This window comes from Macaca thibetana, chromosome 8, assembly GCF_024542745.1.
Source record: "Macaca thibetana thibetana isolate TM-01 chromosome 8, ASM2454274v1, whole genome shotgun sequence".
Classification (NCBI taxonomy): domain Eukaryota; kingdom Metazoa; phylum Chordata; class Mammalia; order Primates; family Cercopithecidae; genus Macaca; species Macaca thibetana.
In genome coordinates this window covers 96028389-96053056 of record NC_065585.1, presented here as the reverse complement: position 1 = coordinate 96053056, position 24668 = coordinate 96028389, and the positions used below count along the sequence as shown (strand labels likewise).

The window sequence follows — 24668 nt, the reverse complement described above, 5'->3', positions numbered from 1 at the left end:
CTTCTGCGCAACACTGTCCTTGTCTGGGATGGGGTCTGCCGGCGCTGACTGCAGGGGCTGCACACATCACGCACACATCCCACGGCATAACCGCCAGGGTCCCTGGAAATACGGAGGGTGCACCCACTTCCTGGTTAGCGACTAACTTGAATTCCTGGGGCTGCTATGCTCTTTTCTGTGTTTACATGAATCAAAATACAGTACCAAGTAATGAGAGATATGAAGAGGGAAGCAGCTTGCCTTGCACTTAGTCAGATTCACACTATCCCAATTAAGAACACAGAAAGTGGACCACGGCATGAATTTGGCTTGTTGGAGCTCTCGTAACTTGGATGTAAGTTCATGTTTATCTAATGGGATTTTAGACTTTTATGTCTTCATACAAATCATATCTCATTAATTTCCCTTTGATATTTTAGCACGTTAGAGCCAGCATAACAAACACATTAAATCTTGCATGTGGTTAATCAGAATCCTAGACGTGAGCAGTGTGATGCCAATTGCTTTAGAATTAGTGAACTCTTGATGGGATGAGAGAGAAACTCTACTGCATGTGGTAAACGGGATACACTACGGTTTGTATGTCTGTATGTTCTGAGTGTGTTGTGAGGGAGATGTGTATGTGTCTGTGTGTGTGTGTGTGGAGGGGGGAGGTAGTTGCACTAATGCTGACTCCAAGAGGGTGTAGCATTCAGGAGCATTCTCGTGATGTTTACACCAGCACTTTACCCGACTTTCATGAAATTCGGTTTTCTAAATTCAATTATTAAAGGTATTTTAGAAATATCCTACAAGTTCCTTATACTAGTAAGAGACTTAAGCAATGCCATGCGGGTTCCCCATTTCCAGACTTTTGATGCCCATACTTAATCATTACACATGAGCACCTATGAAGAACCTAAGCACGCTCCAAGATAGGGCACACATGTCACTGTCCTGACACACCTACCATAATCGATGCATTCAGATCATACTTACAGTTTGTTCAAAGGGGAAACAGCTTCCCTCTTTGTAACATGATGTAACAGACATTATCTCATTCAATCCTGTCTTACAGAAACCCTGTGAGGTAGAGGCAGAGAGAGCAGGTGTTATTCCCATTTTACATAAATGTAATTTGTGGAGTAATTCATAACCTATAAATAGGGTGACAATACATCGTGCTTTGCCTGGGACAATCCCAGATTACATTGTGCTTATGTAACTATGAGCATCTCCTTTCATGACAGCATCCCATTTGGGATGATAAATGCCATGGTTCCTACCAATCTATAATCACTTTTCACTTGTATCAGACTTTCAAAGTTCATGTGACCTGTGCCATGCCAGGTGGTATCTTGTGACAGTAAGAGGCAGTCAGGGCTAGAACACGGGTAAGGGCCTGGGTTGCAGGTCGGATCTGGTGCAAATCCCAGCTCTACCATGTCCCAGCTGTCTATCCTTGGGCTAGGGACTGGCACCTGAAAAGCACCACATTATAATTTATTATGTTTGCCACTTCATCTCATGATCCCTTATCATTGGCATCTTCTTCTTCTCTAGGTAGAAGCCTTTCCCTGACATCATCCAAGATGGCTCAAAGAAGCATTCCTTGTCCCTCTCTAGTTGAGGAGTCCAGCTTCCACCATTCTCCTCACAAACAGGCGATGGTCTCCGCCTCTCCTCCCTCTTAGCATAGTCTGTTGACACTCCTCTCACTCTGCCTCCCTTGGTGCCAACAGAGTTTTCCAGCCTAGTGACCACTCCATGTTCTCCACTACATCTGAACTCTTGGTAACGCCAGGTCCCAGCCTAATGTCCAGATTCTTACTAGCACCAAATATGAAAGGCATTACATCCAAGCCAGAAACTCCCACTAAAGAAAGCAAATCCCAAGGTATGTTCAGGTGAGAAGAGTGGATAGGAGAGGAATCGATGATCTCAGAATACATGTACACCACATAGCAACTCTGCCTGCAGCCACGAGGGTCCGTTGGGAGATTCTGGAGCTGGAGACACTCACTCACTCCACAGGAGTAAGTGGAGGATATGTGGCGAGAAAGGATTTGCTTTAGACAAAAGTCTTCAGCATTAGAACTAGATAAGGTTCTTGGCTTTTGCCCTTTTCCAGGTGAGACACATCGGAGGTTCCTGATTTTCTTAAATCCAGTTTGTAGGTTGAAAATAGTAAGTAATGTTTACTTCTTAGGATAATTGGGAGGAATTAGTGAGATAATGCATGTAAAATGCTTAGCCCGATATTTGGAACAAAAGTGCTCATTGGATTTTCGTATCATGTATTATTAAGATTATGGGGATCTTAAAAATTTCATTTATTCCATTTTCTGACTTTATCATGTTTCTGAAGGATTCATGAAGGAAGACATGACTAAATGGTTTTAATTAACCTCCCAGACTTCCCAGTGCTTTTGGGCTAATTATTTCTGCTGGGAGGTAGTGACTCAGGCTCTAAATGCCACTCACAGAAGATTCCTAAATCTTTCCACTTACTTCCACACTGTTCTCTGTCTTCGGGCTGTGTGGCTCCGAGTGGTGGTGTCCTCCCTCAGGGAACAGGCTGCTCAGGTACCCTTCATCCACATGAGGCCTTGGAAATGCAGATGGGAGGTGGACAGGTGCAGCTCAGGCTAGGAGAAGGCAGCCTGGGTTTCAGCCAGTGCATCCAAATGTCCTCCATGCTGACAAGATCTCACCCCAGGGACCTCTGTGGGCCTAGCTGGGACCACATAATAGGGGCAGTGTGGAGCAAAACGGAAAAGAAGGAAGTAAAAAGAAATGAGAGAATGTGTGTTTTAGGCGGAGAATATTTTCTTGATGGGTTAGGTAGGAAGCCTGAGGTCCACAGAAAGCCACAAATGACCAAGTGGTGGAGCTGGGTTAGTGAGCTGCTGCCCGGGCAGTGATGCCGATAAAGGTACTTCAAATTCTGACATGTGCCCAGCCTCACTGAGGATGCCTTCATTAGATTTCCTGCCTTTTTTACTTTCCCATGAAACTGAGCAAGTTTGGCCGGATACGGTGGCTCACACCTGTAATCCCAGCACTTTGGGAGACCAAGGAGGGCAGATCACGAGGTCAGGAGTTTGAGACCTGCCTGACCAACATGGTGAAATCCTGCCTCTACTAAAAATACAAAAAATTAACCGGACATGGTGCTGCATGTCTGTAATCTCAACTACTCAGGAGGCTAAGGCAGGAGCATCTCTTGAACCCGGGAAGCAGAGGTTGCAGTGAGCCGAGATCATGCCACTGCACTCCAGCCTGGGCGACAGAGTGAGACTCCTCTGTCTAAAAAAAGAAAGAAAGAAAGAAAGAAAGAAAGAAAGAAAGAAAGAAAGAAAGAGAAACTGAGCAAGTTTACTTGAGATATATCTGTGAGAAGTGTGCTTTGATTTACTTGCTACGTGTTTGGGAGGGCTTCTCCCTCAATGGCAACTTAGACTGGAAAACACTGCAAGACACCATCTGCCTCAATCTCTGACAGACAGGGCAGTCACTCCATCAGAAAATGCAGATCTACTACTTCTGCCTCTTTTGGAAATATAACCATAGCATCCTCACAACTTGCTAAATTGTAATTTGTATATATGTGGGTTAAATTTCTATTTTATTATGTATCTTTTGTAGTCTATGTCTAATGCAGTTCACAATCCTCCCTTGGTCGCACTTGGTGAGATTGGTGAGAACTAACCACTAGCTGTGAACGACTGGGTGAGCGTCAGAGGTGACTCTGGGAGGAAACGGCCCCCTGAGATAAGACACAGGGTCAGGAAAAGCATAGGAGCTACAGAGCAGCTCAAAGGAACTTTCTCCAGATGGTTGTCTTCATAGTTTCAAAGTAATTGATTTGAATCCCCTTTAACAACCTTCTTTAATACAAATGATACAACTTTGTGACGGGAGGCAGGAGAGGTGCTATTACCATGAATCCAAGCAGTGACAGGTGACGACACAAGTGGCACGTGGAATTATCACTTTACATGGTGAATGGGGTTAGGGCAGGGATAACTGACTTAGACTATATTAACCCTCATGGTGTTGCACAAAGTAAGAACTTAGTGAGTGTTTTGGATGATTTTATGGTGCAAGCAATTGCAGGCCTCGTTTCTTACAAGTGCAGTCTTGTACACAGAGATATTTGCAGGTTAAGAATGCAGGACTACCAGTTTTCAGTGGTGGTTTTAAAATCCTGCAGTTAAAAAAAAAAGCACTTAATTGTTTCCCAAATAGAATCTCTCCATGCTGCTTGCGAGGTGATGTCTACCTCTCCTAAAGGAGCCTAGCCTGGCTTTCTGGTACTCCACACGGCGTGCTGGGAGGAGAAGGGAAAGCCAATGAGAGGAGCCAGTTAGAGGAAGACTATTACTAATCCCCCAAATTATAACTGCTCATCCACATTCTTAACCCAGCCCCCTGCAAACCCAGGCAAAGACCAAGGTCAGCCAGTTTGGCTGTACTTAGAGGGGAGAAAAGTCAGGCCAAAGCCTAGCAGTGTGGAGGTGAGGGCATAGAATGGGCAAGAGGGGAGAGACAACTCTTCCTTTAAGCTACCTCAAGGGTACTCAGATACCCTTACTATGTGGTGAGTGAATTTTCAGCGTTACAATCATTTCTGAGTTGGTACAGTAGTGAAATTAAGAGAATCCATCAATCTAGATATAGCAGCACAAGGAAGTGATTTGGCAGTTTATGATGAACAGCAGAGGAGACGTGTTCTAGATATATTGAGAGGCTCTTGGACAGAGCTTATGAATTCTTAGAGTCAAGTGCCATGATCATCTTAGGCCGGATTAAAATTATTTAGGATTTTTCTTGTTGTTAACATCTTTTAGGTTTAAATAATGGCAAGTAATAAAAGAGGCTTATTCATAGGGAGGTCAGTATACACTCAACATACAGTAAAAAGTTTAGGTACAGATGTCTAAGATTAGTACTTTAAATGATAAATTAAAATCATGCTCATGATGGTCCGTGATACTGGTAAGGAAATTAAAAGAATGTATATTGCAGGGAAAGGGAGTCTCATACATTGGGGATGACAGTTCAGTTGGAAGCCTTTCCTGATGAGTGATCTGGCAACATGTGCTAGAAATCTCAGAATTATGCAGAGACTCTAATCCAATAATTCTACTTTTACAAACTTACTCTAAGAAAGTAAGCACTGCATTATGTGAAAAGGTTTATCTATAGGAGGTGTTCAGTATTAGAATTATTTATAACAGCAAAAATGTGGAAACATCTGATATGTCAATGGCAGGAAAGTGGTTTAATAAAGTCAGTCATGATGGAATACCAGGCAGCCATTACAAATCAAGCTACAGACAAATAATGACCTCAAAAAGGTTGACAAAATAGTAGTACAACAAGACAAAAGTGCATTTTCAATATGATCATCTGAAAAATATAGTATTCTCTTTGCAAAAATGTAGGTGTACTTACAAATGCATTATAAAAGTTTGGAAGGATTTACACCAGAATATTAACCAATATTTTCATGTTATTTTAAATAACTTCCTAAATATCTGAAATATTCTTCAGGGAACCTAAATTACTTTGTAATCAGAAAAATTAGTTAAAAAATTAAAAGCATGCAAGTAATATCAACAAGATGATACACTAGGAGATCCCAGCTCTTGTCTCTCCAACAAATGCAAGAATTTAACAACTACTTGCCAACAAAAATAGCTCTGGGAATACTCCAGAGTACAATGAAGAAGCTGTAGGAACCCATTAAAGCAACCCCAAACCAAGGACAGCTGTATATAAAAGTGTTGGAAGCATTTTATCTGCATCACCCCACCTTCTACCCTGGCGCAGCTTGGCAACAAAGGAGATCTTATTAGCTGTGACCTCTCTCTGTGGGGATAAAGGAGAACAGAAGTCTAGCAGCCTTCACCTCTGAGGACCTCAGCAGTTTTTGTCACCATCATGGACACCCACAGTTTTTATGACTGATGGTGCCCACAGTCTTCACTGATGTTGATCCCAGCTGATCAAGCTGCCCAGAGTCCAAGTTGTATCCACCTGGAGCTAGAGCTGTCACACCCCAGCTGGTGCCTTCATACTCACCAATAGGTGAAGGTCCTTCCCTACCAAAGCCAGCCCATAAAAGTCTGGAAGAGGTGACTGCTCCTTTGTGTGTAGATATAAATGCAAAGCTACAAGAAACATATAAAACCAATGAAACATGACAGATTTTCCAGTAACCAACCTCGAGGAAATGGAAATCCTTGAATTTCCTGACAAAGAATTCACAATGATTGGTTTAAAGAAGCTTAGTAAGCTGTGAGAGAATACGGTCAGACAACTCAACATAATCAGGAAAACAACATATGAACAAAACTAGAAGTTCAACAAGGAGACAAAAGTCATTAAAAAACCCAGAATTTCCGAGCTGATAAGTACAGTGAATGAAACAGAAAATGCAACAGACAGCCTTAAGAATAGATTCAATCAAGCAGGAGGAGGAATCTGTGAATTTGAAGACAGGTCATTTGAGATTATCCAGTCAGGTGAGAAAAAGGAGAAAAAACAATAAAAAAGAATGATGAAATCCTACAGGATTTATAGTCCATAATCAAGTGAACCAATATAAGCATTGTGAAAGTATCAGAAGGAGAAGAGAAAGAGTCAAGAAGTTTACTTAAATAATTAATGACTGAAAACTTCCCAAATCTTGTGAGAGAAATGAACATCCAGATTAAAGAAACGCAAAGGACCAGCCTGACCAATCAACATGGAGAAACCCTATCTCTACTAAAAATACAAAATTAGCTAGGTGTGGTGGCACGTGCCTGTAATCCCAGCTACTTGGGAGGCTGAGGCAGGAGAATCTCTTGAATCCGGGAGGCAGAGGTTGCAGTGAGTCGAGATTACACCATTGCACTCCAGGGTGGGCAACAAGAGTAAAATTATGTCTAAAAAAACCCCAAAAAACAAAAAAAGAAACATAAAGGGCCTAAAATAGGGTCAACCTAAAGAAGGGTACAATGAGATACATTATAATCAAATTGTCAGAAGTCAAGAACAAAGAGCATTTTGAAAGCAGCAAGAGAAAAGTGACATCACATATAAGGCAATAAGAATAAGACTATCAGTGGATTTCTCAGCAAAAACCCTATAGACCAGGAAAGAGTGAGATAACAAATTCAAAGTACTGAAAGAAAATTAAAAACCCTGCCAATCAAGAATACTATACCTGCAAAATTATACTTTAAAAAGGGAGAGATAAAGTCTTTCCCCAATAAACAAAAACTGAGGAAGTTTGTTACCACTAAACCTCACTTACAAGAATGGTAAAGAGAGTTCTTCAATTTGAAATAAAAACATGGTAAGCAGCAACATGAAAACACATGAAAGCATAAATCTACTTGGTAAAGATAAATATGTAGACAAACACAGAATAATGCAACACTGTAGTATGTAAATTACTGTTAACCCTAACATAAAAGTTAAAAGATAAACATTTAGTAAGAGACACACAATGTACAAAGAAGCAAACTGACTACAAGAACACAAAATGTGTGGGAGGATTAAAAGTATACTTTTTGTGTATGATCAAAGTTAAATTGTTATCAACTTAAAATAAACAAGATATTTTATGCAAGCCTTGAAATAACTACGAAAACCCCTATAATTGATATATACACAAAAAACCCCAAACCAATCATTACAAAACATCATCAAATCAAAGAGAAAACAACTGCCAAACAGAAAACAATAAACAAAATGACAATAATAGGTACATATTTATTAATGGTTGCTTTAAATGATTATAGATTAAACTGCCCAACCAAAAGGCACAGAGTGGTTGAACAGATTTTAAAAAGATCCAGAAATATGCTGTCCACAAGAGACTTGCTTTAAATGTAAAGGTACATATAAGAAGAAAGTTAAAGGATGGAAAAAAATATTCCATGCAAATGGTAACCAAAAGGAAGCAGAGGTGATTATGCTTATATCACATAAAAGAGATATTAAGTAAAAAATTATCTTAAGACAAAGGACTGAGAAATGGTCAATTCAACAGGCACATATAATAGTTTTAAATATATATGCAACCAATATCAGAGCACCTAAAGTATATAAAGCAAATATTGACAGATCTGAAGGAATACATTTATAGCAATACAGTAATAGTAAGGTACTTTAATATCCCACTTACAATAATGGATAAAACATCCAGACAGAAAATCAGTAAACAGATGACTTGCACACACTATGGACTAAAAAGACCTAAGAGACATGTACAGAACTTTCTATCCAACAACAAAAGAATACAATCTTCTCAAGCACACATGTAAGGTTAGATCACATGTTAGGCCACAAAACAAATCTTAACAAATTTAAGAAGACAGAAATCATTACAAGTATCTTTTCCAAGAGTAACAGAATGAAACTAGAAATCAATAAAGTAAGAACATGGGCAAATTCACAAATATATAGAAACTAAACACATTTTTGAACAGCTATTTGTTCAAAGAGGAAATCAAAGGGAATTTAAAAATTATCTTAAGACAAACAAAAACAAAAGCACAACACAACAAAACTTATACAATGCAGCAAAAGTAGTATTGAGCAAAGTTTACGATGATGTCTACATTAAAAAAGAACAGAGATCTCAGGTGAACAAACCTAACTACACACCTCAAAAAACCAGAAGAAAAGAACAAACTAAGCCCAAAGTTAGCAGAAGGAAAGAAATAATAAAGGTAAAAGCAGAAATAAAACAAATAGGGAACAGAAAAAAATTAACAAAACTAAGACTTGGTTTTTGGAAAAGATAAACAAAATTAACAAACTCCTGGGCAGACTAAGAAAAAAAAAGGAGTCAAAATCATAAATGAAGGAAGAACCATTACAATGGATGCTTCAGAAATAAAAATGATCATAAAAGACAATGAAAAATTACTATGCCCAAATTGGATAACAAAATAAATGGATAAATTCCTAGAAATATGTAACCTACCAAACTGAATTAGAAAGAAACAGAAAGTCTGAACAGGCCAATAACAAATATGGAGATTGAATCAGTAATCAGAAAGTTCCTAACAAAGAAAGGTCCAGACCAGGTGGCTTTCTAGGTGTATTCTACCCAACATTCTAAGAAGAATGAATACCAATTATTTTAATTTTTTAACTCCTCTAAAAATTAGAAAAAAAGGGCACACTTTCAAAAACTCCTTTCTCGAAGCCAGCATCACCTTGATTCCAAATCAGACAATAATAGCACAAGAAAAGAAAACTACAGGCCAATATCCCTGATGAACATTGGAACAAAAATCCTCAATAGAACACTAGCGAACTGAATTCACCAGTGCATTAAAAAGATCATAACGCCATGACCAGGTGGAATTCATCCCTGGGATGCAAGGATGCTTCAGCATATGCAAATCAATTAATGTGATACAACACAATAACTAAAAGGAAAGCAACCTCACAATCATCTCAACAGAGGCAGAAATAAAGCATTTAACAAAGTTCAACAACCATTCATGATGAAATCTCTCAACAAAATGAGTGCACTAGGAACTTACCTCAACACAAGAAAGGCCATGTATGAAAAGCCAACAGCTAGCATCATTATTAAAATAAAAAAACTTTCTGTCAAATATCTGGTAGAAATGGTGCTCATTCTTGCCATTTCTATTTAACATAGTACTGGAAGTCCTAGCCAAAGCAATTAGACAAGTAAAAGAAGTTAAAGCATTGTTGTGGGAAGTCAGGGACCCCAAATGGGGGGACCGGCTGGACTCACTGCAGAGGAACATAAATTGTGAAGATTTCATGGACATTTGTCAGTTCCCAAATAATACTTTTATAATTTCTTATGCCTGTCTTTACTTTAATCTCTTAATCTTGTTATCTTTGTAAGTTGAGGATGTACGTCACCTCAGGACCACTGTGATAACTGTGTTAACTGTACAAATTGATTGTAAACCATGTGTGTTTGAACGATATGAAATCAGTGCACCTTGAAAAATAACAGAATAACAGCGATTTTTAGGGAACAAGGGAAGACAACCATAAGGTCTGACTGCCTGCGGGGTCGGGCAAAAAGAGCTGTATTTTTCTGCTTGAAGAGCACCTATAAATGGACGTGCAAGTAGGGAAGATATCACTAAATTCTTTTCCTAGCAAGGAATATTAATATTAATACCCTGGGGAAGGAATGCATTCCTGGGGGGAGGTCTATAAACAGCCACTCTGGGAATGTCTGTCTTGTGCAGTTGAGATAAGGACTAAGATATGCCCTGGTCTCCTGCAGTACCCTCAGGCTTACTAGGGTGGGGAAAAATTCCACCCTGGTCATTTTGTGGTCAGACCAGTTCTCTGCTTTCCAACCCTGTTTTCTGTTGTTTAAGACGTTTATCAAGACAATACATGTACTGCTGAACATAGACCCTTATCAGTGGTTCTGGTTTTTCCCTTTGTCCTGTTCCCTCAGAAGCATGTGATCTTTGTTAGACCCTTATTAGTAGTTCTGTTTTTTGCCCTTTGAAGCATGTGATCTTTGTACCTACTCCCTGTTCTTACACCCCCTCCCCTTTTGAAACCCTTAATAAAAACTTGCTGGTCTGAGACTCAGGCAGGCATCACGGTCCTACCAATATGTGATGTACCCCTGGTGGCCCAGCTGTAAAATTCCTCTCTTAGTACTGTCTCTTTTTATTTCTCAGCCAGCTGACACTTATGGAAAATAGAAAGAACCTACGTTGAAATATTGGGAGCGGGTTCCCCCAATAAAGCATCCAAGTTAGAAAGGAAGGAGTAAAATTACCTCCATTTTGAAACAGCATCATCATATATGCAGAAAACCCTACAAACACAACAATGACAACAACAACAACAGCAACAACAACACACTGTTAGTACTAATAAGTGAATTTCATAAAGCTGCAGGACATGAAATCAACTTACTAATCAGTCATGTTTCTATCCACAAATGAGCTTATCTGAAAAAAATTAATAAAATTCTCATTCCTAATAGCAGCAAAAAAATAAAAAATAGTAATAAACTTAACCAAAGAGGTGAAAGTCTTATACACTGAAAATTATAAAGGCAATGATGAAGGAAATTAAAGAAAATACAGACTAATAAAAGGGCATCTCATATTCATGAACTGGAAGAATTTATGTTATTAAAATGTTCATACTACCCAAAGTGATGTAGAGACTCAATACAATCCTTATCAAAATCCTAATGGCATTCTTCACAGAAATAGAAAAAACAATCCTAAAATTCATATGGAACCAGAAAAGACCCTAAATAGCCAAAGCACTCCTGAGCAAGAAGAACAAAGCTGAAGATGTCATACTTCCTGATTTCAAAATACAATGCTTTACTAATCAAAACAGCATGGTACTGGTATAAAAACAAACATATAGACCAATGGAACATAAGACAGGCCTAAAATAAATCCAAGCGTCTACAGTCAACTGATCTCCCACAAAGGTGCCAAGAATACACAACAGGGAAAGGAGAGTCTCTTCACAAAATGGTGTTGGGACAATTGGATTTGCATGTCAAAAGAATGAAACTGGACCCCATCTCATAACATATACAAAAATCAACTCAAAGTGGATTAAAGACTTAAATGTTGACTTGCAACTGTAAACCTATTGGAAGACAACACAGAAGAAAAGCTTCATGACATTAGTCTGGGCAATGATTTTTGGATATGATGACAAAAACACAGGCAGCAAAAATAAGTGGGATTGAATTAAACTTTAAAACAAATCTGCACAGAAAAGGAAATAATCAACAGTGAAAAGGTAACCACTGGAAAAAAATTTGCAAATCATATATTTGCTAAGTGGTTAATGTCTAAAATATGTAAGGAACACCTACAACTCAATAGCAATAATAAAAACCAAACAAACATAAAACCCCACAAAACCTGATTTAGAAATGGGCAAAGAACCTGACTACATATTTTTCAAAGATAATAGCAATGATCAACAGGTCTATGAAAAAGTGACCAACAGGTCTATGAAAAATGCAGATCAAAACCAGAATCAGATATCCCCTCTTACAGAGGCTGTTATCACTAAGATAAACAATAACAAGGGCTGACAAGGATGTGGAGAAAAGAGAATCCTTGCTGGTGGGAATGCAAATTGGTACAGCTAGTATAGAAAACAGTATAGAGACTCTTCACAAAATTAAAAGTGGGACTATTATTTGATCCAGAAATACCACTTCTAGGTATATAACCAAAGAAAATAAAATCAGCCTCATAAAGAGAAATCTGTGTCCTTATGTTTATTTCAGTGTAGTCACAGTAGCCATGATATGGAAACTACCCTAATGACTGTTAATGAATAAATGAATATATGAAATACATATATGTATATATGTGTGCATATACACATGACACAGTTTTCAGTGTATCCCTAGAGTCCTTCTAGACAATCACTGCCCCGTGCATTGCAGTTGGTTGCCAAAGCCCCACCTGGCACCCAGTGTCCCTCCACCCTAACTCCACAATTCGCCCCATGCCACTGCCTAAGCGCATCATAGTGTCCCTGTCTCCCCATTACACACACACACACACACACACACACACACAAAATGAAATATCATTCTGCCTTTAAAAAGAAGGAAATTATGTCATTTCCCACAACATGGATGAACCTGGAGGACATTATGCTAATTGAAATAAGCCAGACACAGAAAAAAACAAATACTGCATGATCTCACTTATATGAGGGACCTAAAAGGGCAAAACTTATAGCAGGAGAGAGTAGAATGGTGGTTTCCAAGGGCTGGGGATAGTATGGTGGGGAGAAATGGGGGGATGTTAGTCAAATGCTACAAAGTTTCAGTTATGAAAGATGAGTAAGTTCTGGAGATGTAATACACAGCAATGTGACTATAGTTAACAGTGTTATATACTTGAAATTTGCTGTAAGGGTGGCTCACACACACAAAAAGAAAATGGTAACTATGTGAGTGGTGTATGTGTTAATTAACTTGATTGTGGTGATTACTTCACAATGCATACAAATACAAAAACATCAAGTTGTATACCTTAAATATATACAGTTTTAAATTACCAATAATCCCTCAATAAAGATAAAAAAGCATTGTGTGTTGCATTGCTTATATTTACTGCAAATAGAAAAATTGTGTCAAAGTCCATCTGTGTAAGAATCTAAAATATAAAAAAAACTTGCACAGTAAAGTATGTTTTCTTTTATTTCCTGGATCTGTTTATTCCATTTATTAGTAACAGTGCATTTTTTCACACAATATTCTCTTTTACTTTAACTTAATGCATATGTAGTAAGAAAGATTTCCTATCCCACCTAGCCTTTCAGTATTTAGATGAGGATAGAACAGATACGGTGTGACACCCCTCTCCACTGCTTACTGTGTGTACCAAGAAGGCAAAAAGCAGCTCACACAAGCCTAACCTGGCCCTCTCTTTCTCAGGCTTCTCAGGATGCCCACAGCACGTGCGGGGGAGCCGTATGCAGGGAGAAGCCAGGTCTGTCCTCAGGAGGTCACAGCCAGCAGGGTACAGTTAGGATGTGCCCTCATAAAGGGGAACACAAGGGGAACTCTAGGCAGTGGGGGGATGGGGACACTATGGTGCACTCAGGCAGTGGCAAGGGGGCAATACGTGGAGTCAGGATGGAGGAATACTGGGTGCCAGGACAGAGGGGGGCTTTGGCAACCAACTGCAATGCACGGGGCAGGGACTGTCTGGAAGGACTGCAGGGATAACTGAAAGCTGTGCCAATGCATTAGCCATGAAACCTAAGAAACTCAGTACATGTTCTCCCTCTGCTCACCAAGAGTTTGCATTTATCTTGTGGTACTTCTTGGTTTTCTAATCTACAGTAATTATGGACTGCCCTTTGTATGCAGAGGACTAACTGCTATGGCAGACAAAGATGTGTGTGGATAAAACCCTTGCCTTCAGGCACTTACAATCAGTAAGGTTATTTAGCCAAAACCTCAAACAATAATGCAAATCGTATTATATTTCAATATAATATGATTTCTTTGTGTCTTTCATCTCTCTGGATCTCCCTCAATGCCTACCAGAAAGGCATTTCAATGCTCAATAAGAGAATGCTCTTATTCTTTTGATGCTATCTTCATTATTTATTGTTTCAAAGGAAATCCAGTCGTTTCAATGATTTTTCAGTGTACACCCAGCTTCTTTCTGACACAGAATATTTGTATTAACAATTCATAATTACATAATCTTTCCATTCATTTAATGAATCCAAAGGTTTTATGCCAGTTATGTGCTTCGACAGATAGTCTATGTGATAAAATATCTCTAGAAAAGTTAACTGTCTTGCCAAACCCATCATCTAATAAGGGACTTCTTGTCTTCCATCTATTTTAATTGCACCTTACACTGATGTCAAATGATATATGTAAGTGAACCTCATCTTCACCCTGAAACACACAATTCAACATCATTTTTCTGAACTAAATACAAAAAATAAGCAATACATATGTGCCTCCTTTTTTACTCACTTGAGACAATATAGACATTTAGGTATTCACATATCATTGAATTCATTTGGATCTTTGAATACTTGAGCTTCAAATTCCATCTGGCTCTGTAAAAAAAGGTACTCAATTTAGTATGGATTTCCAAAAAAGGTAGAACAACACAAAATATTCTGTATGTCTCCTCAGTGTGTGTAGAGACAGGATAACTGAGGGTGAGTGGACATCGAGAACTTCTGGTTCATGCATTTCACTCACAGATCTCATGACTACACTCAAAAAACAGTGCTTGGTTCTGTGGCCACAAAGATGAGCAAGACCAATTGACTGAGCTCGCCAAAAGTCTCCAGCCTGGTGGCAGAGACTGTCCAGAAACTGGAAAGAGTCAGTCAGGGCTGCATGGGCTGTGGTAGGGAAAGGCACATGGTGGACTATGGGAGTCCAGGAGGACCAATCAAGGCACAGCCAGGCCTTGGTTGGTAACAAGGCACTCTCTGGAGCAGGAAGGCTGTACTGAGAGCCGAGGGGAGGGGGATGTGGTTCAGTAAGGCAAGAAGCCAAGAGCATTCACGGGATTTATTCACAAGGTGGGAGGGTGACCTTGCAAAAGCAGATTCAGGGGTAGATGGGAAGAAGTGATAGTAGTTAGGTATTAAATGTGGATAATTATTTCAAGAAGCTAGGCTTTGAGAAGGAAAACCATTATACAAGAAATATTCTAAGTGTGAAATTAAGGTAAGTTCTCTCCTTTTCTTTCCTTCTTTCTCTCATTCTTTCATTTTGCTTTTCAGATGGGACAATTTTGAATCTTTTAAAATTCGAATGGGAAGGTTTCACTAGAGAGGGAAGAGATTGAAGATGTGGTATAAAGATAAAGGTAAATGATGAAATAGTTCCTGAGGAGATGGAGAGATCCAGAGCTCCCCATCAGGCACTTCTGAGACCCACCCACACACCTCACCCCTCCATCCACCTCATCTCTTCATCCATCCACCCATCCATCTACTCACCCATCTACCTCACCCATCCACCCATCTCACCCATCCATCCATCCACCCATTCATCTACCTACCCACTCCATCCATCCATCCATCCATCCATCCATCCATCCATCCATCCACCCACCGACTCATCATTTTATCTACCCATCCATCTATTCACCCACCTCACTCATCCATCTGCTCACCTCATGCAACCATCCACCCATCTACCCACCCACCAACCTCACCCATCCATCCATCTCATCCATTCATCCATCCATCCATCCACCCACTCACCTACCCACTTCAGCCATTGACCAGCTTCATTATCCATTCATCCATCACTCATCCATGCATCCACCCATGTATCTATCCATCCACCTACCTCACCCGTCCATCCACCTCACCCATCCATCAACCCACCCACCCACCTCATCCATCCATCCATCCATCCATCCATCCATCCATCCATCCACTCATCCATCTACCCACCCACCCCATCCATCCATCCATCAATCCATCTGTCCCCCATCCATCCATCCATCCATCCATCCATCCATCCATCCATCCGTCCATCCGCCCACCCATCTATCCACTCATCTACCTACCCACACATTCACCTCACCCGTCCATCTGTCCTTCCACCCATCCACTCATCATTTCATCTACCCATCCATCTACCCACCCACCTACCTCACCCATCCATCTACTCACCTCACCCATCCATCCATCCATCCATCTACCCACTTACCCACCCACTTCACCCATCGACCCACTTCATCATCCATCCACCCATCCATCCATCTATTGCCCATCCATGCATCCACCCATCTATCCATGCATCTATCTATCTATCTATCTATCTATCTATCTATCTATTATTCACCCACCCATCCATTCACTCACTCATCCATCCAACCATCCATCTACCCACCCACACACCTCACCTATCCACCCACCTCATCCATCCACTCATCCATCTATTCATCCCTCCATCCATCCATGCATCCACCCACCCATTTGCACCATCCATCCATCCATCCATCCATCCATCCATCCATCCATCCAATCCACACACTCATCCATCCATCTACCCACTCACCTCAACCATCCATTCATCCATTCACCCATCCATCTACTCACCCATGTACCCACATCATCCATCCATCCATCCATCCATCCATCCATCCATCCATCTATCCATCCATCCATCTCATTACTAGACACACACCATGTGCTACACACAGGGTGTGGGGAAACAGTGAAACAAAGATTAAGTTCCTGGCCTCAGTGAGCTGACATCTACTTGGTAAGACAGATATACTTAGGTGATAAAAAGTGCTGCTAAGAAAAAGAAAGAAAGCAGGGCTAGGGGATGAAGAGGGAGGATTGTTAAGATGGTCAAGACAGGGCTCTGTAAGGAAGTGGCATTGGAGCAGAGACTGGATGAAGTGAGAGAATGAGGCCCAGGAGAGTCTGGGGAAAGGGCTTCTGGACAGAGGCAGCAGCAAGCGCATAGGCATGGAGGAGGCACATGAGCCAGCTGCTATGGCTCCAGCAGCAAGAGAGAAGGGAGATGATAGGAGATGTGGGTGGAGAGAGGGAAATGGCCCACTGGGTCCACTTCAGAACCCTCTGGGGGGTTTTGAGCAAGGGAGGGGCCTGACAACATTTGCATTTTAAACATACTGGATACTGTAGAGAAAATTCAGTAGGGGATGACAGTGGAAGCCAGAAAGCTAACAATCTAGGCTAGGTAACATATGACAGTGGCTTAACTTAGAGTGGCGGTGAACAGATGTGAGGAGAAGAGGCTATATTCAAGGACATATTTTGGAGGTGTAGCTAATAGTGTTAAAAGAGATAAATTAAAGATGGCCCCTAGGTTTTGACTGAACAACTGGGCATATGTGCTTGCCACTTAATGAGACAGGGAAGACTGAGGGAGGGGTGAGTTTTGGGGAAAAGTCAAAAATTTGTTGCGGAGATCTAAGTGGACATGTTAAGTAGGCAGCAGGAGATACATGGTAGGGCTGGGAAGAGTGATACTGTTTCTATATCACATCACACCACCTGCCTCAATCTTTCAGGGATGCCTTGTCACCTTCAAGACTAAACCTGAGCTCCAAGCTCCACAAACTGTGCTTCTGCAGCCTCATCGCCAGCCTCAGAGCACACCAAAACCTCATCCAGTGCAGATGCATCTGCATCTCCTGTTCCATGTCTTGCTCCATCTCTCTTTCTGTCTCTCTTTTGTGCATACATGATCCATTGCTCAGATTATTTTTTCCCATCTGACCTGGCTATTTTGTCCTTTGAAAACCAGTTATTCTGATAAGTTCCCTGCCCTGCCAGCCATTTACCAGTCCTCCCATACATCTGTTTAGATGACCTCTTCTCAAGTTCCACAACACTCTACACATATCTCTATGACTCTGGCACCAGGGTACCCAGGGTATTCCACTAATAAGTGGGTAAACTTGGACAAGGTGCCTAAACTCTCCAAGCCTTGGTTTCCTCATCTGGAAAATGAGGCTAATATGACCACCTACTTCACATGGTTGTTATGGGGATTAAATGAGGCAATGTGAGGCTTAGTGTTTACAACGTTGCCTGGCATAGATGAAGCACATACACGTAATTAAGTATCATTATAATAATACATATCATACTCTTGTGTAATTATTTTCACCGGAAAATATGAGCCCTTGAGTAAAATCACTGAGCCTTTCATCTGTGCTCCTGGCAAACATTAAACCTCATTAATTGTTTCTGACATGAATGAGTTAATGAATGAAACATAGCACCAGGCCACAACAGTACCATGAAATGAATCAGCAGGTTATTCAGTGCGCTTTCTGTATTTAAAAGACATTCTTTCTGGGTGGACAGGATTTGTCTGATCCGCTACCCATTAAATCAAGAAGTCCTGGGTTGTTCTACATTGTACTTTGGTTATCATTCAGGGAAAGTTATATCAGTACCTTTGGATCAGGAAGACATGGCCCAAAGGCCTCCAGTAGAAGAGTCTCTTCTCTCACAGCCAGTTCATAGTCTGCAAAAGACAGTTTCCCATCATGGTCATGATCCTAGGGGAATGAGAAACATGTTAGGCAACAACTAAAATGATTACTGCAAATACATGCTCTTTTCATAGTCAAGAGTTAATTTTTAAAAATGTGTTAGCCTGGGGACGGTGGCTCAGGCCTGTAATCATAGCACTTTGGGAGGCTAAGGCGGGGTGATTCCTTGAGGCCAGAAGTTTGAGACCATCCTGGGCAACACAGTGAGACTTCATCTATATTAGAAAAAAAAAATAGCTGGGCATGGTGGTGTGCGCCTGTAATCTCAGATACTTGGGAGGCTGAGGCAGGAGAATTGCTTGAGCCCAAGAGTTTGATGATGCAGTGAACTGTGATCATGCCACTGCACTCCAGTCTGGGCGACAGAGCGAGACCCTGTCTCAAAAAAAAAAAAAAAAAAAAAAAAGAAAGTGCTAGAAAAATAAGAGGTTGGGCGGTGAAATTGAAAAGAACTATTAATATTATAATGAGGAGCATAATTTATGTGTTTTATTTAAGCAAGCAGGGAACTGAAAATTATTATAATTTAAATTCTTATTTCTAGCCCATATCTGGCCCACAAATTTTAATGAAAAACTTGACATTATACATATTTACCATTTTCTTAAGTGTAATTTCAACCAAATCTTTAATTCCTTCATCAGGGTCTTCCTCAGATGGCTGTTTGAGAAGGCTGTTCTTCAACATGTGAAACATTTCCTCCTTTGAGATGAATCCATCACCATTCAAATCAAATACTTCAAAACAATCTTTTTAAAAAAATAACAAATTATGAATTTGATACTATCAGTAAGGTAATATTTTCTCTGATAAAGTTTTCAGGGTCAAGTTCTATCTTCATGCTGTACCAACCCCACAGGTCTTCGTGCAGCCTGATTCCATTGTAAGTGTCAATGTCTACTAGGATATATACAATAATCTTTAGAAAATATTTCCTGACTCTCAATTATGAAAAAGCATACCAAGGAACAGTAACTTGAATATCTTCACCTTGAAAATCTTGGAAAACTGATTGAAATATGGCTCATAAGCAGAGTTCATCAGAATCAACTGAGAGTTAATTAAGAATAAGAACACTGGAATCAATATTCTCTAGTTTTATGGTTACAATTCAAGTAAAATCTGTCAAATGCTTAATACATAAATGTATATGTACATAATTAGCATGTGTAGTAATGCCTATGGAGTCTTCATTGGCATAAATTACTCCTCGGAATCACTTGAATTTTTTTTTAATTAACTTTCTTTCATATTTTATTGACTTGAATTCATTCCATAAAATAGGCCGGTGGGATTCAAACCAACTAGCCAGCCAACCAACAAACTCACTTTACTGTCTGGGTTGAAGGACACTGATTTAAGTGCTTTAGATATGTTATTCATAAAGTACAAACCAATAGGACAATCTGCAATCTTACATTTCATTTTTTCTTCCAAAGATCCTCGAAGAAACAGTGATAATCCATGAATCCACTCCAATACATTTACACAGCCATCATTATCTTTATCAAAACCTCGGAATACTAAAGGGAAAGAGGTTAAATGGAACACCTGTCCTGCATGATAATTCTCAGTAAAGAATCTACATTGGCATCACTCACTTTTAAAATTAAGAGAACACTTCAGTTTGTACAGTCCAATATTCTCTTCTCATTTGATGAAAGAGGAAACTAAGATATCATAATATCATGAAACTGTTTTATTAAACATTCAATTTTTAAAATGTTTTTGTGGGAACAAATACAATTCTCAGTGTCTAAGTATATTGATCATTAATTAATAATAAGTATGTTGCTATAAAATAAGTTGATCATATTAATTAGATATGTTAAATATACTAATATAAATAAAATACTTTATATTTTTGTTACTCAAGTCATTACTTGATGCATAGAATTATATCTTGTCATGGAAATATTTTCTGTGATGGAAAGAATTTAAATGTCCTTTTAAAACTACTCTATTACGTTTATTAAGTAGAAATCGAAATGTTTTAGGTTTTCTGATATAAGGTAAGAGAAAGGTAGTTAGTCAACATGACTTTGTCTTCTTCTTAAATACACAAAATAAAGCTGATATTACCTCCTTTTCTGTGATCTTTTCAAAATTAAATTTGTATATTCCAATGACACTGGGAATGCAAAACACTAAGCTTCCTACCAAGAGGATATCCAAGCACCAAACCTTTTTTTTTTTTTTTTCCCCAGTTATGGCTGGATTTGGCTAATTTGAATCTTGCATGTCTCTTACCTCTGTCCATAATCATGTCATCTGTCATTCCAAATGTCACATGCAGGATGTTTCGAAATGCATTACGATCCAGTCCAATAACCAGACCTTGCCTCTCTACTGCTCCCACCAAGCTATAAAAAAGCTTTATAAGACAGTTCACTTCAAATTTATTAACTGAAAGAATAAAATAGATATAACAAAAGTGAATCTTTAATCTTTAAGTTCTAACTTAAATTTTGCAATAAGTTTACTGACAAACAACATCAAAGACATCAAATAGGTAATTGTCAATAGAAGACTCTCCTGTTTTGAGATTAATGACCCTTAACTTAATAGAAATTAAAGAAGTAGCATACCCTCCAAACAGGAATTCTCATGTTTAGGGAAAAAATATGAAAATGTTAGCCAAGTTACTGGAATAATGATAGTGGTGTCAGATTCTAAACTCTACAAGGCTGGTAGAAATATGACTCAAAATAAGAATGGTAAGATTAAAAAATGGTAACTTTTTCTCAATATTTTTACTATGGCATTCATGAGATTTACAACTTCTTTTCCCTGGAAATAGATGTCAGGTTCATGAGAACTAGGTAACGATTTTCATTTCACTTTAGGCTTCATGAATTCATAAGCCAGATTTTGGAAACTAGAGTCACCAGTTTTCCAATAAAAAGCTTTAAAGCATATTTTAGCACCCAATATGGCTCTTCTTGAGGATTATGTAAAAATTGACATGCAAGTATTCAGTAATAGTTTGGAGGAAGGACATTTTTATTTAAAGGATATATACACACACAGATACTTGCTCATACACATTATTGTATAAAGGACCATGGTTATAAATACCGAGTTAATTATTTGTGTTCCAATCCCCATTTGAGAATGTAGGTGGAAGGGTTATTGCCTGGTCTTGATAATATAAAAGCCCAAATACCAAGTATGGGAGGAAGTTGGGGAAAATTTATTTAGAAACCAGACAAAACTATGATTGAGCATTTTAACAAACAAGGACAAAACCTGCATGTGTATAACAGAAGACAGCATCTAGGAATGGAAAAATCACACCTCATCCTAGAGGTCAGTACAGGCTTTTGTGAGATATCTGGTTTGGAGAACCACATTTAAAGAGAAACACTAAAAACTTTGGGAAAAAAGATTCAGCAAATAAACAGTAGGAAACAATATAATGGTTATGATTTTAAAAACAGCTGTTAGTCACTGGAAAGCAGTATGATGGCGCTTCATAAAAATTAAACACAATTATCGTATGATCCAGGAACTCTACTTCTAAATACATACTCAGAAGAACTGAAAGCAGGAACCTGCACAACAATGTTCATAGTGTCATTATTCACAACAGTCAAAAGACAGATGCAAGAGTCCATCAATGGAGGAATGGATAGACAAAATGTGGCGTATTCATACAACGAAGTATTATTCAGCCTTAAAAAGGAAGAAAATTCTGACACATAGATGAACATTTATGGACATTGCACTAAGTCAAATAAGCCAGGCACGAAAGGACACATATTGTATGATTCCTCATATATGAGGTACTTAGTCAGATTTATAGAGACAAAGTAAAATGGTAGTTGCCAGGGGCTAGGATGAGGAGGGAATGGTGAGTTAATATTTAATGGGTAGAGTTTCCACTGGGGATGATGAAAAAGTTCTGGAGGTGGATGTAAGCACTTAAAATGGTTAAAATAGTAAATTTCATGTTACATGTAACCGCATATACACACACACAAACCTCTTAAAAAGCAAGAGCTATTAGTGGTTGGGGAAGAAAAACCTGCATGAAGAATGATGTACTCTGTTCATGTATATAAAATGGTAGTAGAGGGGATGTTGGTTAGCCATTTTTCCATCTCAGCTGAAATAAAAATTTTAAAAAGTTAGTTTAATTTATTACCCAAAGGATCAAAGGTTAGCCATAAGAAAACTTTTATTGCTAAACATTTCTTAAATTCTAGAATACAATATTAAATGAAACTGAAGAAAATTCAAGAACAGATTTTCATCTTCTTGGAATGCTCTAAATGTGTCCTGCAGAACATATCTGTAGAATGGTACATGAACTAGATGCTCTCTTAAGATCTTTCACTCTTCTTTGATTCTACAAAATTTATCCATTGACTCTTGATAGTTTTATTGTCTTGCAACTAAAACAAAATTTAACTTTAGGGGAAAGTTCTTCTGTTAAAGAAAATTTAAAATTATTATAATACCCATGACTTATAACTATTTCTATAGACTGTAATAATCATCTAAGTTTGTAAGACTCATTAAAATTTTTTTAGTAAATAAAAAAATCAAGAGTAGACTTTTTCCTGCCATATTTTTAATTATCTTTAAAAATATACACTCACCTTTTGATTGTTCACAGAATGATTGTTTGCAATGCATTCAAACTTACTGAACAGAGACTAACTCAAATTCAAACTTATGGAAAAGGACAAAATCAGTATTGTGTATAGCAGATATTGCATTGTTTTTGAATATTTATCAAAAATGTTTACTAGATGTTTACTAGAAGAATACCTATTCTCCTCCCAGAAATGAAAGTGTTTTAAGAAAAACAATAACAGAACAAAACTCTCATCAGAGTATAGTAGTCATAATAATACCTTAAATTACAGGATTTTTTTTCCTAGACATTTTAAGATGCTTACACATACCATAACATTCATTTACGTCACCATCCCACTAAGAGAGCATTTCTTACCAGGTATTAAATCAGACACTAATGATAATTAGAATGCACTAGATCTTATGATCTCTAAAACTACATCAACATGTTTATTCCTTCTTCTTTGAGCAATGCAGATATTTGGGGAATTGTTGCTTCTGTTTCTTCAAGTGACCAGTAGATTTGCAATGAACACAGAACTTCTAAGTTTGCTCGACAGGCAATATCTTCCTCATCTAAACCATACCCACGGTTTCCTTGCTCAAGTGCAATTATGTTTTTCAGTCTGAATATAAACTCAAAGTTTCCTATGAAATTCCAGTACCACCCTTTCAAATGCGAGATTAGAGCAGGTGCCTTCAAATAGGGCTCATCTTGTCACCTGCAAAGTCTCCTTTATCTTTCAACACTAGGGGCCACAGGAAAGTGGGAGTCTAAAGTTGGGAATCCATTCTTTTCCGCGTGTTTAGTTGTGCTGAACTCTGGTTTCCAAACAAATCTTGTTCTGAGGCACAGATGAGATGACACAACTAACATCTCCTAAAGATGCTGAGAAGTTGAGCACCGTTTTCTCCTATGGGTCTCTTGGTAAGCTTCCAGAACTTGTACCTGCGAGTGTATATGCGAGCTAGAAAGCAGGGTGAGTGCACGTTGGTGGTGGTACTTTTCTTGAGACCAGTGGGTTTTGGCATTTATTTTACACCTCACTGAGGCTAACATCACATGTTTCTATCAGGTAAAATAAGAGGCTTGGAGAAGCAAGTAAATGCATGTGTGGGAGTGTAGGTAGCACTAGAGGTGGAGGCCTGGGTTCCTAAGATCAAACCCAAGGAGCTAGCACCCCGGGGATTCACCCACTGACTTACGCCTAAGGGGCCGGAGTGGAGGGGCGGTAGGTAGCCCACACAGGCCCAGGAGGCCGGAAGCAGGCAGAACAGCGGACCCTGGCACCGGGTGGGACCCAGGTTCGGTCCAGGAGCCTCGACTCGTCCAGCACTAGATTCTTACTTACAATGCTTGCAATTTTTAGCTAAGGTGTCTGTCAGCTTCTGCAGCTTCTTGCGGTTCATGCCTGGCCCTCAGAGAATCGGGCCGCGGCGGGGGTCTCGGGGCGCACGGCTGCCGAGACTCTCCCGGGACCCCCGCGAGCCCTGGTGCTGGGGCAACGCGGTGAGGTCTCAGTCACTGATAGCGTGCGCTGCCCT

The 24668-nt window shown here is 39.3% G+C and overlaps 1 protein-coding gene across 3 annotated transcripts; it reads right to left on the bottom strand.

The window, feature by feature from the left end:
* Positions 1-977: 977 nt before the first annotated feature.
* On the bottom strand, positions 978-24668 carry CLXN (calaxin). 3 transcript variants are annotated; one of them, XR_007728069.1, is made up of 8 exons: positions 24476-24668; positions 20790-20945; positions 19958-20062; positions 19137-19288; positions 18441-18545; positions 14501-14586; positions 2491-2716; positions 978-1062 (listed from the first exon to the last, which is right to left on the bottom strand). XR_007728069.1 is itself a non-coding variant. In XM_050800266.1 (7 exons), exons 1-6 carry the CDS (start codon positions 24531-24533, stop codon positions 14527-14529), a joined length of 636 nt encoding a protein of 211 aa, XP_050656223.1. In that variant the 5' UTR covers positions 24534-24668; the 3' UTR covers positions 13193-14419; positions 14501-14526. The 3 variants fall into 3 exon arrangements, 1 of the variants encoding a protein (XP_050656223.1); XR_007728068.1 differs by having other exon boundaries at positions 2491-2712; XM_050800266.1 differs by lacking the exons at positions 978-1062; positions 2491-2716 and adding an exon at positions 13193-14419.